Source organism: Gouania willdenowi, chromosome 19 (assembly GCF_900634775.1).
Source record: "Gouania willdenowi chromosome 19, fGouWil2.1, whole genome shotgun sequence".
Classification (NCBI taxonomy): domain Eukaryota; kingdom Metazoa; phylum Chordata; class Actinopteri; order Blenniiformes; family Gobiesocidae; genus Gouania; species Gouania willdenowi.
The window spans coordinates 20,389,162-20,410,578 of record NC_041062.1 but is presented as its reverse complement, the minus strand read 5'-3'; the positions used below and the strand labels follow the sequence as shown (position 1 = coordinate 20,410,578).

Here is a 21,417-nt window from a genome sequence, read left to right as displayed (position 1 = left end):
TCCCTTGTTATGTCATAGATTATCATAGATTGATTTCTGACCAATATATCAATAATCGCAGTATTGTCATAGCGTGAGATAATCGTTATCATAAGCGTTGTATCGCGTACCCAGAGGTTCCCACTCCTAGTGGATTCACTGCTGATTCTAATGAGCAGCAGTAGGATTCTGCAACCTACTAATTACTAACTACATCTCTGAAATGTTTTTATGTTAGTTTGAATCCTGGAAATTAAATCAGGATGGAGCACATTGGTGACTAGGGTTCCTGAGGGCCCCTCACATGGTCCATGAGGGATACACGTTGGTGACCCCTGATATAGTGTGTCAGTTATCCTTGCGTTGGCAGGACCTTTATCCTAAGTATTCATTTTAGAGGATGGTTCAATGTTAGGTGATTAAATCTGAGAGATATTTATTAGTTAACATTGAAAACATTCCTATATGAACAGTGAGTAGACGCATTCATTGGAGAACCTTCATATATGCTGAGTATATTTGTTTTTATGGTCAAACCAAGCTACTTGATCCCTTGGATTTGATTACCAGTGCTGTGTGAGTGAGGGCGGTTCCTTCATGTGTTTAGCTGACGTCAGTCCCAAAGCTCGTAGCCAAAAAGTGACTTGTTGCTTAGAAAGGAACCCAACAAAGGGCTGCCATTCACACACACAAATGAATTGTTTTAGATTGACTTCTGCACAACGGGGCCAAATGCATATCCTCCAATTGTGTCAGGACGTCCATTGGGGCTTTTTTTTACAGCGACTTATGCATAAATGTGACAACTTTCTCACAGGATCCTCTTTAGATCTCAGAAACACACTCTCTGAAATCTACCCTGAGATCAAACATGCAAACACTGTAAATATGGCAGTAAAACTAAACTCAGACAGCTTTATGAGGTCAATGGGGATTGGAACACATGCTATATATGAATAAAACTAATTTTTATAGACCAAAGTCACTTCCCACACAATCTACCAACTGCTGTTTTATACAGTGATAATTCCTCTGCACTGAGCCGAAATTTCACTATCATTTTATGTAATGCTTTATTGTCTTAAACGAATAAACACAAATTACATCAGCCTGCATCTGAAATCTCGTTTCTATTGGATTTATTGAGGGTTTTGTTCCCCAGTGTTGCTCAAGGCAGCAGTAGAATTCACTGCTGATTCTAATGAGCAGCAGTGAATTCTGGTTGCCTTTATTTACACACGGAGCTCTTCTTCTGTCCTTAATGGCGTCTACGAAACAGCAGAGTGGGAACTGTCGCCCCCTGTGGCCACAGATTTTTTCGGGTCACGATTTTAATTTATCATTTCTCAGTTTTTAAGTTTTACTGATTTTTAGAGCAGCACAAGTTGTCATTTTGACTGAAAAAGCGGTTAAATGATCCTGAATGCTTCACCTTCCATAGAAGTCAATGGACTAAAATGGGCTGTTCACATCACCAATGACATCATTTCAACATGGCGGTGCACAGGGTAAAGTAGTCCCAGTTTTAAAAGTTGGTAAAACAAATATGGTGCAAAATAATGCATTTTGTTAGGCATAGATCTTCTAATGACATTTCAAAGGTTTTAGGCCACATTTGTAAAAACAGTGGAGGATCCCTTTAAATAATGATTAGAGTTAACATGCAACATGCATTGATATATAATCAATCAACTGTACCAATAAACAGTATATAAATATACCATATACATCATCAATTTCATCACTGTTTTTTTTTTTTTTTTTTTAAGCACCTCAAAAACATTTGTTTGTAGGTTTGATTTTCTTTTAAGCAGATGTGTCTTAAAAAAACCTTTTCAGTTGATTGCTATGATGCATTTTATTCTCTGCACAAGTCTAAAGGTGTCGTTTATACCTCAGAATGCTAGTTCTGCTACATTAGCTGCTACTGCTGCTGTATGAGTTCACATACAGTATCTGTCAGCCATTATGACTTATTTTTACTCTCCATGCCTTGCTTTCTAATGAAGGCAGTTCTTTCCTAGCGTCTGAGTTATAAAGTAGGACACGCTATAATTGCCATATTTGGCAGCCCCCGGGGTTTACAGGCAGATCTTAATAAAGCTGAATCTGTGTTCAGTGGCCTTAAAAGGAGCTAAAAGAGGGCCGGCACCTGTTTTACATCCTCAGCCGGAGCAGTTTAGCCATCGCTGATAACAGCAGAATTGAGTAGACACACCGAACTTGGTCAGGAGGATATAAAGTTAGTTAAACTTAGGGATGCGATTTACAATAACACATTTTAGTCAACAAACACTTTTATTTTCTATGATCTCAGTGTTGTTTTTCAAAGTGTGGCTTGTTGTTCCACTCGTGTTTTCTACAATACAAGATTCCTTTGAACATATCGACTTTGTAGTCCACAGATGATTCCACTCGTCATAATAATTCCAGCAAATTCATTTTGTTGTCTTTTTTTAAATAATATGTTAAGGTTTAATTTATTCAGACAGATTTCCTGACATGTTTCCACAGCCAACTGCCAGTCTTCCTCAGACGCATCTAGTGATTGCTTTGATGTATCCCCACGAGTTCCTTCATAAGGAAGGCATCAAAGCATCTACTGATCCCTTTCATGTGAAAACATAACATATTATTGACTCTACTCGTCAGTCTTTTCTTTCCCCAACCAAGTATGTCTTTGTATGTCTTTGCACCTTGAACTGTTAACAACCAGTGTTAATTTTATTGACTTAATTTCACAATGTATTTAGATTTTTGTCAACTAATAAAAACAAAACTATAATATTGTCACATGGGAATAAATCCAATCAGAACTCATGTGATCGCACGCATTGATCGCATCAAATCTGTCTGTGTGTATTTACAGTACAAGCATTAATACCAGGTTAATATCAGGTCGATTAAAAATAACTCAATCTTTCAAAAAGAAATGATACAGATTCAGTCGATTAAAATCTTAATGTCATTTAGTTGACTAAACTAGACTGGAATTGAAATAGTCCTGATGACGATATTTTGACTAAAATTTGCTTTTTTTTTTGTCAAGCTATGAAAATTTGATGTCAAAATGAACACTTAAGCAACAAGATCATGACCACCACCCAAAGAAAGTGTGGGTCCTCCTTAGGAGTGTGACAATATCTCGATACGGCGATATATCACAATATTTTCCGCACGATTGATTATCGATATGCTCCTGCTAAGTATCGATTTTTTATTTATTTAATTTTTTTTTTATTTTATTTAATTTTTTATTTTTTATTTTATTTTTTAAAAATTTTTATTTATTTTTTCAAACCTTTTCTGCTTTTTCACAAAAATGTGCAGGTACGTCTTCACAGAAATGTTGTCACTGTTTGTTGAAAGAACCAATATATTGTTTACTGGAATATTGCACTATAATGGTGTCACTGGTAAGAAAGACCCTATTTTTTGTTTACATAAAGCACTATTGGAGATACTTATTCGTTTACATTGGTATGTTGACACTTATTTACAGAAATGTTGCACGAAAATAGTGTCACTGTTCATAGGACACTTTTTTGTCTTTATTGTCTTTCAGAGATATGAAATAAAAATTGTATTTTTTCACTTAATCTTTTTTTCTTGTTATGTCAGATTGTCGTAGATTGATCTCTGACCAATATATCGATAATCGCAGTATCATCATATTGTGAGACAATCGTTATCGTGAGCTTTGTATCGAGTATCGTGAGGTACCCAGAGGTTCCCACTCCTAGTCCTCCTCCACAGGGTTTCCTTAAAAAGTCTTAAAAGGCATTAAATTCATAAATCTAAAAATGAGACCTTAATTCTCATTAAAATGTCATAAGAATAATTTTATGATTGTAATTAATCTCACATTTCAAAATAAAAGGTAATGTATAATTGCGTTGTTCTGACAAAGCCACCATGTCTTTTTGCCAGTTAGATTAACTACTTTACCCTAGAGTGATTTGATATTAAAAGGAACCTTAGATGAGTTCTGTTGGGGGCTGGTGTTATCAATAAAACATCATGTAGATGTAATCAGGCCTTCCAGGGTGCATGGACTGATAACACTGATCATAAGTCACATGTCATGAGGGCCATAAGTTCTTAGTGTTTGTCTACTATTAAGGCACATTTGTTGTATGTTTTCTGTAGCCGAGCACGCTGCCTCAGGGCACCGTCAACATGAACCTCTGCTCAGACGTGATCGATGCTGAACCCAAGACCGGACAGAAGAACTCCCTGTGCATCATCACACCAGACCAGGAGTATTTCATCAGAGGAGAAAACAAGGAGATTATCAATGGGTAACTTCACCTCAGTAGTCGATAAACCAGTGGTTTCCAACCTATTTTCATATCACAAATTTTTGGCGACCCCAGTGACAAGAAGTCCCCCTCAGATCATTTTATTTTGCATTTTATTTGAACTAGATTTGATACTTGATAAAGTATAGACTAAAGTTGTTTGATATTGTGTGTGATGTGTTAATATTATAATATAAAATTAAAAATGTAATTTTAATTAGTATTTTATTTTTTATTTTTTTAACAATTACCTGACATTTCAGGTGACCCTCATTTTAATTCCAGGCAACACCACATGGGGACACAACTAAAAAAAATAGATTTAATCGCTCTTGAATCGATTTCATTGAAATTTTACAAAATCCGATACACAGGTGCTGAAATCGATTTTTTTTTTACTCTAAACCACAATAGTCTCGCACTTTGCATTTGCAACGTGAGAGTGTATTCAGTGCAAACATGGCAGACGAAGCTCCGTTGGGAGAGACACCCCCATCTTAGTCAGAAGTTTGGAACCATCTTATTAATATCCTATAAGATTAGAAAGATCAATACTGAATCAAAATCGAATTGTGATTAATCGATTCAAGACCTTATTAATCGATTCAAGACCTTATTAATCAATACTGTATGATTCAGGAAACTGGTCATGATACCCAGCTCTTGTCACAACCCCAAGTTTAAAAAACACTGCGATAAATGTATGAATGTGAATTCATGTCTGTTTGCTTGTTTATTCCCAGGTGGAGTGAACAGCTCATCATTTACCCCAGGACCAACAAGCAAAACCAGAAGAAGAAACGTAAAGTGGAGCCAGCGACATCACAGGTGTCATACTCCTGCCATCTAACGACGATAACGTGCACTCGTATACGCCCATTTTTCTCTTTTTACCATGTTTTTTCCCACTCAGGAGCCGGGCCCAGCTAAAGTAGCTGTGACGGGCTCTGGTATCCCTGAAGCAGAGAAGACTCCAGACTCTAGCTCTATCATCTGGCAGGAGGAGCTGAACCAGAGGGAGGCGGAGGGAGCAGCAATCTGGTCCACTGCGGACCTCCCTCCAGGATCCCCACTTTCTGCTCCAGGTACGGTGGTCTTTGAGCAACTTTGTAGAAAACTGACACCAGGATTGATTGGACACAGAATCGATGGAATGATGGTCTGTTGTTGATCTGTAGGCGACTGTGCTTCTATTGGTCAAGGCTCCGACACAGGCTCCGTCAATGGAGATGAAGTGGACCGCGCTGCACTTGCACTGCACGCCGCTGTGCCCCAACCCCACAGTGACCTCCTCTCCCCAACTGGGTCCTGCTCCAGTCTGGGTGGAGTCCCACGCTGCATCTCCCCAGCCCCCAGCGACCCCTTCCCCTCTGGCAGCTCCCTGCTCTCCAATGGGTCGCACATCAGCGGCTCGGTCAGCTCCTTGGACTCTGATGCCAGTGGCAGCACAGTCACCAGCACTGACAGCCACCCCACTAACCAGAGGGGGGGCAGCCATCACTACAGCCACCACGACACCCCTCGGTCTCGGCGCCTCGAGGCTGAAAGCAGAAAGGCAGGGAAGAGAAGTCGCTTCAGGAGTCCAGAGAGACAGGAGAGAGAGGCCGTCCTCAGCCCCGAGAGGAGGTTAGTCCTATCACATGTGTCACATGTCAACTCCTCCATCTTCCACTGGGTGCAGTGAGGTTGAAAACCTATCAACAGTGTTTTACCCAAGGGTGGGCTGGCCATCTGGCATACCGGGCATCATCCCAGTGGGCTGGCGATCCAAAGTGAGTCGGTCCAGTCCACTATGTTTTTTGCCTTGGAGATCTTCTGCTTTTGTGGAGATTATTGGATAAGTGCAATATTTATATATAAAATAAGATCCGCTGCCACCCTGTCCAGGGTGTAGCCCCAACTAGTGCCCAAAGAAAGCTGGATATAGGCACCAGCAGACCCCTGCAACTTTGAAAAGGAGCGAGCAGATCTGCCTTGAACACAGAGTATTTTATTTTGAAAATTCTTTGTTTTATTTTGTGTCTGTGCACTACTTACTGTCCCACGCAAGCTTATCTTTGCTGAATTTATACGTCGTTCCTCCGGTGTCCAACTCAGGGGTGTCAAACTCACTTTAGTTTAGGGGCCAAATACAGACCAGTTTGATCTCAAGTGGGCCGCAGATTTTATGTGGATAGAAAAAAGAAGAATCTTAACATCATTATGCCCTAGTTCTCAATTTTAGTTTAATTCACTTCAAAAAATTATTGATTTTGTCACCAATTTTTGTGTAATTTAGAGGAATTTTGTTGAATTATTTGTGAGAAACTGCAAGATTTGTGGAAAAATTTAGAGTTCATTCAACATTTTGCAGTTAAAAATGATTGCATTTACGTGATATAAACAAATGAAAATTGCAAGCACATAAAATATTGTGGAGTTTCATTAAATTGGTGAATTTGAGATATCTACAACTGACTTATTTATTTTAAACAATAATTTACACTTCTATGTATAAATAAAATATCAAATATGTAAGAAACAGATATCAGTCCTAACAGGATCTTCACTTTAAATTTTCTCAATTTTGTGACCAATTTCTATTTAATTAAGAGAAATATTATGTAATAATTTGAGGAAAATTTTGAGTTTTTTCAGCAGTTTAACTTTAAAAATATAAGCACCGGGAAAACTGTGAGCACCTTCAAATATTGTTGTTTCATTTACACAATGATTCATGTTTTCTCTGTCATTTTTACTCTCTTCTGCGGGCCAAATTAGATGCTCTAAAGGGCCGAATTTGGCCCGGGCCTCGAGTTTGACACATGTGGGGTGTCTGATGATGAGGAGGGCTCTGGCTAGTTATGCAGCATAGACGGATCGTATACGCATGCAGTCGAACTTTGACACATTGACTTTAATGGTCCGTATCAGCTCAGTTGCCGTTACGCAGCAGTTACAGATCCAGTAGAAATTGGAGGTACTGTCCCGTTAGAACTGCTGTGCTTCTGGTGACTGACTTGGATTAGAAATTAGGTTTATCACCATTGACCTCTCGGCCAGTTCATTAGTTCTTTGGCATTAACCGTGTAACGGTGTAAGTACAGATAGTCTAAACACACTCAGGGGTCAGGATTTTCCATTCAGTAATCTTCCTTCTAGCCAGTTATGCTGTAAGTGAGCAGGTCACTGACTTTACACACACATACAATACAACAGAGAGTGACATGTCATAGAGTGGAAGAGGTGGGTGGGATGGAGAGCAGGGTCACTGTTTTCTCTCCCAGGCTCAGCTTCCTGCTCTGAGCTCTTCATCTCCTCACAGCCTGAGAGAATGCATGCAGCATCAGCCCACTCACTGACACACTGACCACCACTTTACTCCTCCATGATGAATCACAGCATCCTTCTACACTGAGAACTTTTAAAATAACACTGAATAATAGCACAATGACAATCTCTCTTTGTTTTTCAATCCTTGATGGTTTCTCCTGACTGAAGCCAAATCTAATCTATTGAATTTTATACAGCATTATTTTAGATTTCACTCAAGGTGTGTGACCAAAATCATGTTGGCTGTATATAGAAGAACTTCATTGTTTGTCTATTGTACTGGAAACTGGCAGAGGTTTAATGAAGCTACAGAGCAACTGGGACGAAAAAGGCTGTACTTTTTATCTCATGTCAGCTTAGGTTCTAATACCTAAAGGTTTCTGTTGCAACTCTTATGGCAAAAATAGCCTTAGTTAACATTGAGCATGAAAAAAAAAAAAATATATATATATTATTTTCATTGCACTCAAAAAACTTTATGATTACTGTTCTGACACGTGTGATTGCACCCTTTTTTTTTTTTTTTTTTTTTTTTTTTTTGATCTTTGAAGATTTTCACAGTTTTTTACCTTTTACAAGATGGTGATGGGAGGGGCCTGAAAGTCTTTATCCACCATCGTCTTGTCTCTTTTTGAATACATTAAGTAAGTGGTGAAATTAGTGTTTCATCAAGTTTGTTTATTTGACAAAAGCAGAATTTACTCCAACATACATGATGTCAAATGGATGTCAAATCAAGACGGCAAACTAGCTTAATTTAAATGTATGGGATTTAGTTGGGTTCATGCTGTTGCCCTAAACCTAACCCGGTCATTCACCCAATATTGATTATACCTTGTACAATCTGTAAACCATCCAGAAGACATAAAATAAAGCCCCTGTCATCCCTGGCTCAGCTGTTTAATTTGTTGGGGCTAATTGGATAGTATTTGGGACAAAAAACAGTAGTTTAACTGATATTGGATCCCATTCTGAATTTGACAGACACTATTTTGACTTCAACCCCTCCCCCTTAATCAACTAACTATTGGTGTGAAAGAAAGTAAAAAACGAAGGATTGGTTCTCACCAGCGCTGTTGAGCGTAGGGGCCCCTGACGTTGTAATTGTTCTCCCTATGGAGCAATGGGGCCCCCAAACGTTCAGTTTTCAGCAACATACGGGGAATTTTCTGTTGTTTTTACCTTTTGTAACTGGTATCATCTGAATAATTGTTGCACACATGGACACAAAAGGGACTTCCAGGTGCGCACGGGTCATTTTAACTCTCTTTTTAATTTGAATAACCCAGCAACACATTCATCACCCGCACTTATTTAATACAGGATATTGGCTCGGACGCTCCCGTCTTTATCTGCGGACCTCTGCAGCCCTTTAGCTGCCCCCAATGCTGCCTGTGTGCAATACATCCTCTGCTTACGAGGAGGAGTGCGGACAGCACGGTCTCCGCTGTGCGCGGATGCTCGAATATACCGTGGCCTAGGCACAGCCCCGCTCCCAACTTGCCACTTACCGGGGCCGTGGACATGGTTTCCTCACTGAACTCTCGCCCCTCTCTGGAAAAAGATGCATAAAAATTGTAAAAATTGTTGCTTAATCGAATCGTAGCACCGTGAATCAAAATCGAACCATGAGGTCCTTTAGATGGCACACCCCTAAAAGTAAGCCAGTAACAAAGATTAAAAAACTACTTTAGCTTTACTTCACTAATTTTGGCCCTCAAAGAAATATACATTTTAAAATGTTCCGCACCGGCAGCGCTCCACGCCCCCTACGCCGTGAAAACCCTGATAGACATCAGCAGTGTTACATTTAACAGCTCTGTTTGGATGCGCTGGTGGCCATATTGGAATTTATGTTGGCTAGCACTTTTCCTGAAATAGTGAATCACACAGTATTACTATATTTATACCGAATTTCATGCTTGTGTCACCAACTGAAGGATTCTGGCCAAAAATCACATTAGCTGCTTCACTCCAGCTGCAGAGAATCAAGAAGCATGTTTGTAAAAAGTGAGGTACTTTATCGTAGAGTGTTCATCGTGCTGTCGAAACACAGCCCAGCCGAGCCAACATTTACTGTAAATGTCATCAAATTCAAATACGTGGAAACCATCATCATCACAAGGATATACATTTTTAAAATGACTGAAGAAGTTACTTAGTCTGATTGTGTGAAGCATTTAGCAATGCAACATGAAAAGCACCAATAAACCAAATTGTTAAAGCCACCATATCTCCAGGCTTAGCATGTTGTAATTAGACTCCTTAAAGCACACGTGTCAAACTCAAGGCCTGGGGGCCAAATCTGGCCCTTTAGAGCATCAAATTCGGTCCACAAAAGACAGTAAAAATTATAAAGAAAACACTTATATCACATGAATGCAGTCATTTTTTTTATCACAAATTAAGGAAAGAATACATTTTTCTCAAAAAAAAAAAAAAAAGCTCAAATATTTCCACAATATTCCACAGAAATTGGTTTCAAATCAATAATTTTTGAAGTGAAGATCTTGCAGAGACTGATATTGAAAACTAGAGCACAATAATGTTAAAATTGCTTTTTTTTTTTTCCGACCTAAAATCGGTGGCCCAGTTTATATTAAACTGGTCTATTTGGCCCCTAACTAAAATGAGTCTGACACCCCTGCCTTAATGGACTATGGGAAATGTAACATGCTTTCAGACTTTTTTTTATCACAGCAGTGATGATGAATGAGCCATGTTATGTTTTGGTTTTGGAGTCCAGTTTCTTCTGCTTGTTATATTGTAGGTGTTTCAGTGCTGTTATGTTTTTAAGCAACAACATTAAAGGGATGCTTTGGGGGGGGTGTCCCTGTGTGTTCTACAGTCGCTCCGGTGTTATTGAGAAGTTGGAAGCCTTGGAATTGGAGAACCAGGAGAAAATGGAGGTGGAGGAGTCGGGGAGAGAAACAGCAAGACAAGGTCGTAGTGAGCACAGACGCTTTCACAGAGAGGTAAGGTCTGTGTGTGTGTGTACATGCGTGCCCCTCTATAACACATGTGTCAAACTCAAGGCCCAGGGGCCAAATCCGGCTCTTTAGAGCAGTGATTCTCAACTGGTGGGTCGGGACCCAAAAGTGGGTTGCGGAAAACTGGCCAAAAAAAAACTTAATGTCTGTCATGTCAGACTTGTCTTTTATTTTGAAAGAAACTTTTCTTTTGACAGGCATGCTGTGAAATGCATGTTGCAAATACATAGATGTATGTTTTAAAAAAGATTATATATGCGCTATCTGTCAGCTATCTTTGAAAAAAACAAAATTTGGTTGGTTAAATTAAAATGGCCGTGATGACCGTGGCAAAATGTGGGTCCCAGGGTGAGACGAGTTGAGAACCCCTGCTTTAGAGCATCTAATTTGTCCCGCAGGAGAAATGTCATTAATTCATTGTGTAATCTCACCCCTTCCAAATACTCATGGATACAAATTTAGCACGCTTATATTATATGATGGTAGTCATTTTTTAATTTCAAAATGATGAAAAAACTATGAATTTTTTCAAAATCCTTGCAATTTCCTTATTATTTCACTAAATTAAATCACAATTTAAGTTTCAGGTCATTTAATGCTTGGAAACTGTCAGTCCCTTATATACTTTATATGTAATTTATACCTAGAAGTGAAAACTATGGCATATTAATGTTGAAAACACTCTTTTTCCAGCCTAAAATCTGTGGCCCACTTGAGATCAAGCTGGTCTGGACTTGGCCCCTGAACTAAAATGAGTTTGACCCCCCTGCTCTATAGAGATCAGGGGAATAGTGGAATGTTACACTTCTGATCTTGATTGTATTTAGTAGGTAAATAATGAGGTGTTGTCCCATTATTTGCTTATATTGTGATCTGGTGTTATACTTAAAGTACTGTAATATATAAATAAAAAAATCTCACAGATTTGCTTTACTTTGCATTTAATTTGTTGTCTGTGTATTGTTTAGGGCCTGAGACACGAAGCGGGTCTGGACTTTCCCTCCACACTTCCCCCGCTGAGGAGAGCCAAGTCGTTAGACAGACGGACCACTGAGTCTGTCATGACAGTGAGTCCCTGATCTGTCCGTGGTTAATAAGCTCACAGTGATTGGTCTCTGTGTCGGAACACAAATGTATCTCCTCAGGACAAAAATATTCCCATGAAGGAAATAACATTATTAGATGATAACAGCGTTTGTCTTGCTCACTATTTGGCACCACTTACGGAAACTGGGTAGTTATTGTTGGAGATTGTCTGAGGAGGCTAAACAAAAGCAGCATGGCCAACTGAGACACTCCTGAAGCAAAAATCCTTTGGAAAGCTTCAAGTGTTTTTCCTCACAGTTTCCTTACGTCCACTCCAGAATATTTGGCAGCTGAAGTCCAAAAGTGTTTAATCTTTGTCAAAGGACCATGAGTGGGAACTAACAAGGAAACCTCTTTATTTCTGCCATTTACTTTAGGTTTATTAATTAAAGATAAATTCCACATGGGTCCCAGCTTTGACGTGAAGCTCTTTATTATCATATCTGGTATATTTATTTATTTTGTTATTATTAAACTTCTGTTTATTTGGATCTTAGCATAGTAATACTGACAGCTCAGCGTGTTCCATTGGACAAAGCCTATCTTTGTTCTGCTGATCAGGAGGATTCAGGGTCAGTGCCAGAACCAGGACCAGGACCAGGACCAGGGGCTGAGCACAGAGAGGCTGATGGGTTTGTGGTTGAGAAGCTAGCTCTGCTTAGCTCACAGTTAGGTGAACTAGGCATGAAGAACATCACAGCATTAGTCAGTTGGGCTCAATTATAGTTGTAATCACCTAATTAATAATGACTTACAATTATGGTGTCATTGTAGTTGAAAAAATATGTTGCCATTGTTGAATGGTAATTGAGATTAGATAGTTGACTTTGTAATTGTAATTAGCTTAAAAAAAATGTATAAAGATTGTCAAATACAATTTAATTTAAACTCAAAATTAGGGAACCGTGTCATAGTTCTATGATTTACTCACATGTACTTAACAATTATTAAAATCTGTTTCATATCAAGTTTTCCCACTAGTGAAGAGTGAATCTTCACACTCATACAGATGGTAACGGTAATGGCTAGTGGCAGGGTTCTCGCCAGCGCTGTTAAGCGTTCCCCCCAGTGTTGTAATTTTGCTCCCCTACGGAGTAATAGTGCCCCGTACTTTCAGTTTTCAGCAACGTATGGGGATTTTCTGTTGTTTTTTTCTTTTTTTAATCGGTACCGTCGTAATAATTGTTGCACACTTGGACACAAAAGGGACTCCCAGGCAGGCACACATACATCAGCCACTCCGTCTATTTAATACAGGCGATTTGCTCCTGAAGACCGCTGCCGCTACTTAGCTGCCCACGATGCTGCCTTTGTGCATCTTCGTCCAATATAAACAGTGTAGCTTCAACCAGACGTTTTGTATAGCAACACATGAAGCTGCTCGTCATGTTTATAACTCACAACGGATCATTCTACATGCACGCACATACAGTATGTGAATACCGTCTGGTTGAAATGTGTTCAGACTTAAAACGACATGGGCTTCATTCTGGTCAGACGGGTTGGGGCTGCGTTCTCTTTGTCTGGGTCTTCTTCTGTCGCGTTCCAATATTACTGCAGGTCCCACATAAAACCTAATTTAAATTTGAAAAGCGCGTCTTGGAATCAGTCGTTTTAATGATATTTTATTTTTTGTCTGTACAGTGTCTGTGACTATTTATTAGTGGATTCAATTCAACAAAACCCTTTTTGTTTAAAAGTAATTAAAGATAATAAAAACAACTTTAGCTTTACTTCACTAAATTTGGCCCTCGCCAGTGGCACTCACTCGCATGCTAGGCGATCCCCCTACACTGTGAACATTTTTTTGGTGAGAACCCTGAGCTGGTTAGAGTTAGGATATAATTTGATCTAAACAGGGACATACAATTCTACATAGTAACAATAGTGTGAATGTAACGGATGTTTTGTCTCTAGTTGGGCTTTTACGTAACATATTCCAACCAATGCACTAAAATGTGAATGTAAAGATGCTAAAACGACACCATGTACATAGATACCACAGTCAGTCAGCACAATCGAGCTATAAATGATATGATTGAAAATTGTAATTGACCCCAACCCTGGCATCAGTCCTTTCTTTAATGTGGCAAGTGAAGACAACAGTGATATACAGTAGATGTACCTTTTATTTTAGGCTATGGTTTGGTCTCTTTGTTAGAATATTTAGTTATGGCCGATGAACGTTGGGGGTTTATGGGTTAAGACGTGATCTCATGCCTGTTAGCCTCCACATCCGTTCTGTTCTCCCATGCCTTTATACTTTGTTTAACCTGAAACCAATCTTTTCCTTGTTGCTTAAGTAGCACAACAACAGCCCCAGCACAGGTTCAAACAGGTGTCAGTATGTGTGTTGTTAAAAAGGTTTCACTTCTCACTCAGGGTGTCGTTGTTTTAGGGTAAACCTCTGTGCTGCATGTGGCAGTACATCCCCCCATTGCACCTTCTTCTCTCCAGGTTATCCTCCATATTCTCTTCTCACCTCGTGTGTACACCGCACACACTGTGTTTATGTGTGCGTGTGTGTGTGTGTGCCTGTATGTGTTGGCATCCCACTGCTTCTCATCCATGTGTGGGTCTCTGCACGAGTTTGATTCTGTCACCGTGTGGAGCACGTGGGTTCTGTGAATGTTGCAGCCCATCGTCGCGTGAGCCGAAGTTGGCCTCGAGCAATGGGTCGACACGCTTTACCATCCTCAACTTTAATTAGTGCAAACCATTGATTTGGTCAACTTCTTCCCTTTGCTGATTGGCTGTGCATGTTAGCTGATGACCACAATAGAGTTTGAGACGTCATTGAAAGATTGTAGGTTGTACATGAAGCTGAGTGACTCCATCACATGACAGCAGAGGATTCTGGACCTTTTTCAATCCTGTGCAATATTTTTAACCTAGGGTCATGGATGCTAACTTTATTAGCTATCATCTCTTTATAATATGAAGCCTGATTCATAGTTGTTTACATGGTTGCTGGTTGAAGCTCAAACTTTGCAGGCACTACTGCTCACAAAGACACTGAACACAAAGTAAACAGATGCATAATGTCCTTATATTTACACTGATGTATCATTTGTACAGGTGTCATCACCTGTAAGAGATTATTGTACATTTACTATATACAGTGGAAATCAGATATTTACATTTCTCACTGTGTGACAGAAAATCAAAGTAAACTTTTTGTTTTAGGCCAAGTAGGATTTTAAAAATATTTTCTATTTGCTAAATGTCAGACTAATGAGAAAATGTTTGTTTACACTTTTTTTTTAATCACTTTTACTAAAATGTTTTTTTTTTAAAAAAGGAGAAAAGTCCTCTCAATAAGACATTTAGCGAAGAGAAATAATATTTAAAATCCTACTGTACTTGACCTAATATAGAAAAATTGTATTCTGATTTCATATCACACAGCAAGAGAAAAGACTGTGTCTTTTTACATAGTCATGTAACGATCTGATTTCCTCTGTATGGGCGTTTCTCTCAGATGAAATATTGGTTAACACTGGGGATGTTGAAATGATCAGAGGTGTTTTCATCATCAGTAGTGTCAAACAAACTAGTCTCATATGTTCTAAGCTCAGCTCTCCTTCCTTATTTATTCATGGTCATCATTTATTCCTTATGCATGCATAAGCTTTTCCAAGGGCCAACTGTCCAGCATATTTTTATTGCCTAAATTGAGATATCGTTAGAAATAATAATAAAAAAATTTAAACAGGTTTCAGGGTAAAGAGCATTTTAATAGCGCCAGTTTGACTCAAATCCAAGAAAACTAGTAGATATGGTTTGTGTCAGAGAGTGTACTACAAACAGTACGCACAGGAAGGCTTGGATTGTAGCTTTTGTGTGTGGTTGGTTTCATATGGTGCACTGAGCATAAATGATTGATATTGGTGTGTCTTTTCAGCCGGATTTACTCAACTTTAAAAAAGGTTGGATGGTGAAGCTGGATGAGCAAGGCCAGGTAATTTCACCCATGAGCCGCTGTCCTGTTTTCTTTTAGAGACTTTTAAATCTCATATCAGACACAGAGACACACGTAAATATTCACACAAATGTTTGAGGGTCCTAATCAAATCCATATTTTTATTCTGCTGTCTTATTGTTCTAATTAGCCGTTAAAACATTCAATATGTAACTGTGGCCTCACGACAGCTTTTTACTTTGCAGTGGAAGAAGTACTGGTTTGTGTTGACTGATCACAGCTTGAGATACTACAAGGATTCCATTGCAGAGGAGGTGAGGGCACAAACCTTCACGCCGACATCATGTTGGTTACAGTGTTTTTGACTTGTCTGTTTTTCTCCTCAGGCTTCTGATTTAGATGGAGAGATCGACCTATCGACCTGCTACAGCGTCACTGAACACCAAGCTCAACGCAACTATGGCTTTCAGATTCACGTAGGAGCCGCTGTGCTTTCTCCCTCATTGAGTTCATATTTGAAATTAGGGATGTCCCAATACAACTTTTTTACTTCCGATACGGTAGCGATATTGTAGCCTTGGGTATTGGTGGATACCGATGTCTATCCGATACAGTATCAGCACGACTCATACATACTTTTATTACTTATTTTGTAGTGTGGAATGTTAGAAAAGGCTTGATCAAGTAATGTTACTCAGAGAACAATAGTCAACAATTCAAGTTCACTTCAGTTATTTTTTACTGTCAGTATATGGTGGGAACAACTGAGGGCTGGGACAAAAACAACAAAAACTTATCGGAGACTTTAGATGCAGTCTTATAAAATCCGATATCTGTTTCTGGCTGATATCGGACAGATATCAATATTGGATCGGGACACCTCTAATTTAAATGTTTCTATAAGAGTTACATGCTAACTGCACATGAATGCGTTTCTCCACTAGTATTTTGGTCCCAATGCCGATATCCAGTTGAATAGTATCGGCCGATGCCGCAGTGTTTAAAAAAAGATATGACCTGTTTTTCTTCCAATTCTTCTTCGTTTTTTCTCTTTTTTTTACTTTGCAACAACATACAAGACAATGACAAAAACAACAGTGTAAGATGCCAAAAAAAACACTCAAAACGATATTTACAAATCGTGTGTGTATGTGTCAATAACTGGAAAGGATGGGAAATACTAAAAATAAATAACTAAGTAAAAATAAAAAGATAATTGATGACAGAAAAATTAAAAAATAATAAATAAGCCGTGAAAGATCTACACACAAGTGTGATGAAATAAAAAAATAATAAATAATATATTGGCGTCCCGAGAGAAAGAGAGGCCCAACTGGACAGGCATATTGGAGGACGAGGGGGGGGGGGGGGGGGGGGGGGGGCAAACTCCCAGACCTCCTCCACTCTTTTCTTTTTATTATTATTATTTTTTTATTTCTTATTCATTTCCTGTCCCTGTCCAGGCTGTCTTGCAAGTTCCAGGCTGCTGCCAGACCCAATCAGGAGATGGCCAACCCAGAGCAGCCAGAACCCCATACGGGGGGCAGCTTCCAGACCGTATTTGGAGGGAGCCTGCCCTCACGTGTTATAATTCAGCTGACAAGGGATAATCCCAGAGGAGACCCCCCACCCCCTCACCTATCCCACCCAGACTGGATGCCCCACATCCATCCAAACGCCACAGATTAACAGCCACATACAAATTAAAATAATAATAATATTCGAGAACAAAAAAAATGAACCTTCCTTCCTCCTCTTCTAATTCTAAAGAGCTGCATACTCACTTGAATGAAAAATCATTGTTATCATAGTTTGATCTGGCAACTTTTTTTATTGCCTACCTATGGGTGACAATTTGACAAATGAATGAACTCTTTTCTGAAACCGGAGCTTTGGCTCTCAAATGCCAACACATAACATTGCGTATTTCTGTGATCAGGAGTCAGGGCAGCAGTGAGAGTCGGGAGTAGGTTAGCGCATCGTTTGAATTTGAACGATTCCTTTTTTTTGAGAGGCATGGTCAAATAAGTTGACATGTTTTAAATGAGTTGCTAACCAGAGTTGTTTCTGGATCAAATAGTCGTAAGCTCTCCATGAATTTAAATCTTATGAACTTGTTACTTTTTATAAATTTTTTCGAGGATTTTCTCACATGGCTGTTTTCAACTAGTATATAAATATCAAATCTATCAGAATCAGAATCAACTTTATTGGCCATGTAATGTTATACACACGAGGAATTTGACTTGGTGAACTGTGCTCTCTCTAATAATGTAATCATTCAGGGTTGTTATGCTTAGTTCCAGGGTTATTTCACAGAAACAGGTCTGACAATCTTTGACTGATTAGCGTTGATCAAAGTGACAGCCTGGGGGAAGAAACTGTTTTTATGGCGGGTAGTTTTGGCATACAGTGATCTGTAGCGTCTGCCGGAGGGGAGGAGTTTGAACAGATTGTGTGCAGGGTGTGAGGGGTCTGCAGTGATGGTACCTGCCCGTTTCCTGACCCTGGACAGGTATAAGTCTTGGATGGAGGGCAGATCAACACCAATGATCTTTTCTGCAGTCCTGATTATCCGTTGTAGTCTGTGTTTGTCTAGTTTGGTTGCAGATCCAAACCAGACAGTGATGGAGGTGCACAGAACAGACTGAATGATGGAGGTTATTAGCAGCTCCTGGGGCAGGTTGAACTTCCTCAGCTGACGCAGGAAGTACATCCTCTGCTGTGCCTTTTTTCTGGTTGTGACTATGTGGGAGGTCCACTTCAGGTCCTGTGAATATACTTGAATATAATTATTAGGCATTTTCTTTTCATGAGAGCTTTATTTTTGAAAACCACTGAGTTCCACGGTAACGCAAACACTTTTGGTTGATTCTTCTTTGTTGGTGTTCGGCGGATTCTTCTTTCGTTCGGCAAACTGGGCAAATGGCATCATTGCGTTAACAGTTAGTACTTGCCGTTGCCATCCTTTTAGTGCCATATCGGGACCCCTCCCGATACTAGTATCGGTATCGGCACAACATTAGTTCCTGGGGGAAATAACCATACTTGTTTTGTTTTAACTTTTAGCTTTGCACGACTTTTTTGAACTTTAAGTGTTAAATGTAGGTTTTGTTGATGTTTAGACTCAGGAGGGAGTTCACACCCTTTCAGCCATGACAGCTGGCATACGTCGGAACTGGATCCAGGCCGTCATGAAGAATGTCAGACCCTCTACTGCACCAGATGTAGCAAGGTAGGTTGACTTGTAATCAGGTTAGTTGTGTGTCCCAGATGTTTAGTGGCCAGTTTCTCTTTGGTGACTAATCGTTTATTCCTTATCAGCTCCACTGAGGATCATGGCTCCTTCTCCCCCCTCGAGGGTCTGGTCAGGCCGGACGTTGCACAGGACTCCCCCTCTACTGAGGCCTCGTCTGTGGAGAGAGAGTCTGCCCCCAACGTCACAAAGAGCCGAGCCCGTGAGCGAAGGCGAGAGGGTCGTTCAAAGACATTTGACTGGGCTGAGTTCAGGCCCATCGCTCAAGCGTTGGCTCAGCAGCGGGCACAGGAAGCTGAATGTTTTCAATCAGATGTAGGAGAACTAGACAGCAGCCAGAGGAGAGACGAACAGAGGAAGATGTACGAGACGGTGACCAGCTCGGAGCAGTCCCTCGATAAGGGCGGGAGGACAGAGTGTGACGGCGGGGAGTCGGGAGGCCACACAGAACCAACAGGGCTGGTGAATGCGGAGAGGCAGCAGATGGTGGAGGAGGTCATTGAGGAACACTGGAGACAGGTGGAGAAGACGCCCATACGGGATGAGAGGAGAGTGCCTCTGCCCACCGCAGTACACACCAGAGAGACTGCAGAGCTGTCACAGCTACTGGAGAGCTACAAGCATGGGGTGAGTAAAATATAACATTCACTCTACCTCCTGTTAATGTGTCAGCACTGCTTCACCTGCAGCTGCTGTGTTAGCATGTTGGAAAGCTAACGTTAGCCCCAAACAGCCTGAATGATTCTGTGTGCTGCAACACATCCACAATCATTGCCAGAGGTGTAAAGAGTACTGATATATCCTAATAAAGTAGAAGTACTGTTAATTGATTGAAATTGTACAAGTAAGTCATACATAAAATACTAAAGTACAAGTAAAAAGTAGCTCAAATAAATAATACCCAAAGTAAAAGTTATTGTTGCTTTCACCCCCCGCGGTTGTTTTTGGTAATAAATCTTGCCACGGTTCCCTTGCATACAGTAAACATCTCATGTATAAACTTAAAAAAGAAGAGTTCATATCTTGCAAAATGGAACTGATTGTAACTGCTCTCTGGGCGCTACACTGTGGCTGCTCCTCAGGGAGGGGTTAAGTGCAGAGAACAAATGTATCAGTATATGCAAAAAAGTACAATTACCCATAAAAGCAATGAAAGTACAGCAACACACTGGATTAAAAGTTGACTTAATTCACATTTTATTTAAAAATGATAATCATAATAATGATGATGGAAATTATCTTGATTAGAACATGAACTGAAAATACATGGGGTGAATCGGAAAGGGACCAGAAATGATCAAAACTGTAGGAATAATTCTATTTAGGAGGCACTAAATACTGTTAAGTTAAACTTATTTACAAAATTAGATTCTTTGAAATGTGTGTTATCACTCATTCATTCCATCATTATGTCCTATAGTTGTTTTTTCACAGTATTCCAAGCAAAATGTAGTTGGACAAAGGGGGTACTTGGATTCAGAAATAAGAGAAAGCCAAGAAAGTTTGCGAACCACTGAGGTACACCATTACACCTCTCACAGTAAAAGCCTGATAAGCCAAACGCCATGGCAGCAGCTGGACATATTTAGACATTTACACATCATGATTAATCCACAATAAAATAAAGTGAATGTGATTGACATTCAGTTGAACTTAGTATGTTTTTTCTAATGGAACAGAAGCCTGTCGTCGTGTTTTGAAAACTGGTGATGCACATAGGTCTTTACAGAGAATAGTCTTTAGGTAGTAAATATCTAGTAAGCAGCTGTTCTCCAGGCCGTAATAGCCCCCTTGATAACAGGACAGAGAAGAATAACAGACGAACCGCTGCCAGGTGATTAAGACAAACAGAAACCAGAAATATGTGGTGATGCATTACGTTCACACTGTGGATGTGCTGTGCACCACCTGTGTGGTGCTCGCAGGTCTATGTAGAGCAGCATCTCTGTGGAAGGAGTCTATTTGTTGAAACCTAGAGTAGATTCACTTGCACCTCACCATGACAACATTGAAAAGAAAGAACATCCATGTCATTTTGACTAAGAATATGAACTCTGGGATTTCATCTGTGTTTATCTCACACGTAAAACTGGGTTCCCGCGTATCCTTAAAAAATAAGGCCTTAATTGACATTAAAATGTTTTAAATTGATATTTGAAAAGTCTTACATTTTAACACATAAGTATGATTTTATGATTGTATATAGTCTCACATTTTAAAAGAAATGGTAACATTAGTTTTTTTTAAATTTATTATTATTTACCGTAACATCTATCATGACAGCGGAACCAACTACTAAACAGTGACGTGGTTGCAGGGGGACTCTGTGCAGATGCGCGTCATGCTTGTAGCAACTTTCAACAACATGGGGAAATGTACATTTCCTGGAAATTGCCTGTTCAACGAAGACTTTTCTTAATGTTTTTTTTAATTTTTTGTATTTTTGTCGTTTTATCGATTTTTTTAGTCTTGCGTGTTTTTGAAGTGATTTTGATTATTTTAGTTTGGGTTTTTGTGTATTTTACTGTCACTTTGTCTTTTTTTGTATTTTTGTGTGTTTACTTTGAGGGT

The 21,417-nt window shown here is 39.6% G+C and overlaps 1 protein-coding gene across 6 annotated transcripts in view; it reads left to right on the top strand.

The window, feature by feature from the left end:
• Positions 1-21,417, top strand: part of LOC114481218 (myosin phosphatase Rho interacting protein) — a 64,811-nt gene that overhangs the window by 20,889 nt on the left and 22,505 nt on the right. For 5 of the 6 annotated variants that reach the window (XM_028475807.1, XM_028475803.1, XM_028475806.1 and 2 more), the window contains exons 4-14: positions 4,129-4,280; positions 5,024-5,108; positions 5,194-5,365; positions 5,459-5,906; positions 10,441-10,567; positions 11,551-11,649; positions 15,573-15,629; positions 15,836-15,904; positions 15,977-16,066; positions 18,716-18,825; positions 18,915-19,473. In XM_028475807.1, coding sequence (XP_028331608.1) covers positions 4,129-4,280; positions 5,024-5,108; positions 5,194-5,365; positions 5,459-5,906; positions 10,441-10,567; positions 11,551-11,649; positions 15,573-15,629; positions 15,836-15,904; positions 15,977-16,066; positions 18,716-18,825; positions 18,915-19,473 — 1,968 coding nt within the window. The remainder of the gene's footprint in view (positions 1-4,128; positions 4,281-5,023; positions 5,109-5,193; positions 5,366-5,458; positions 5,907-10,440; positions 10,568-11,550; positions 11,650-15,572; positions 15,630-15,835; positions 15,905-15,976; positions 16,067-18,715; positions 18,826-18,914; positions 19,474-21,417) is intronic. The other variant, XM_028475804.1, reaches the window with a different exon arrangement.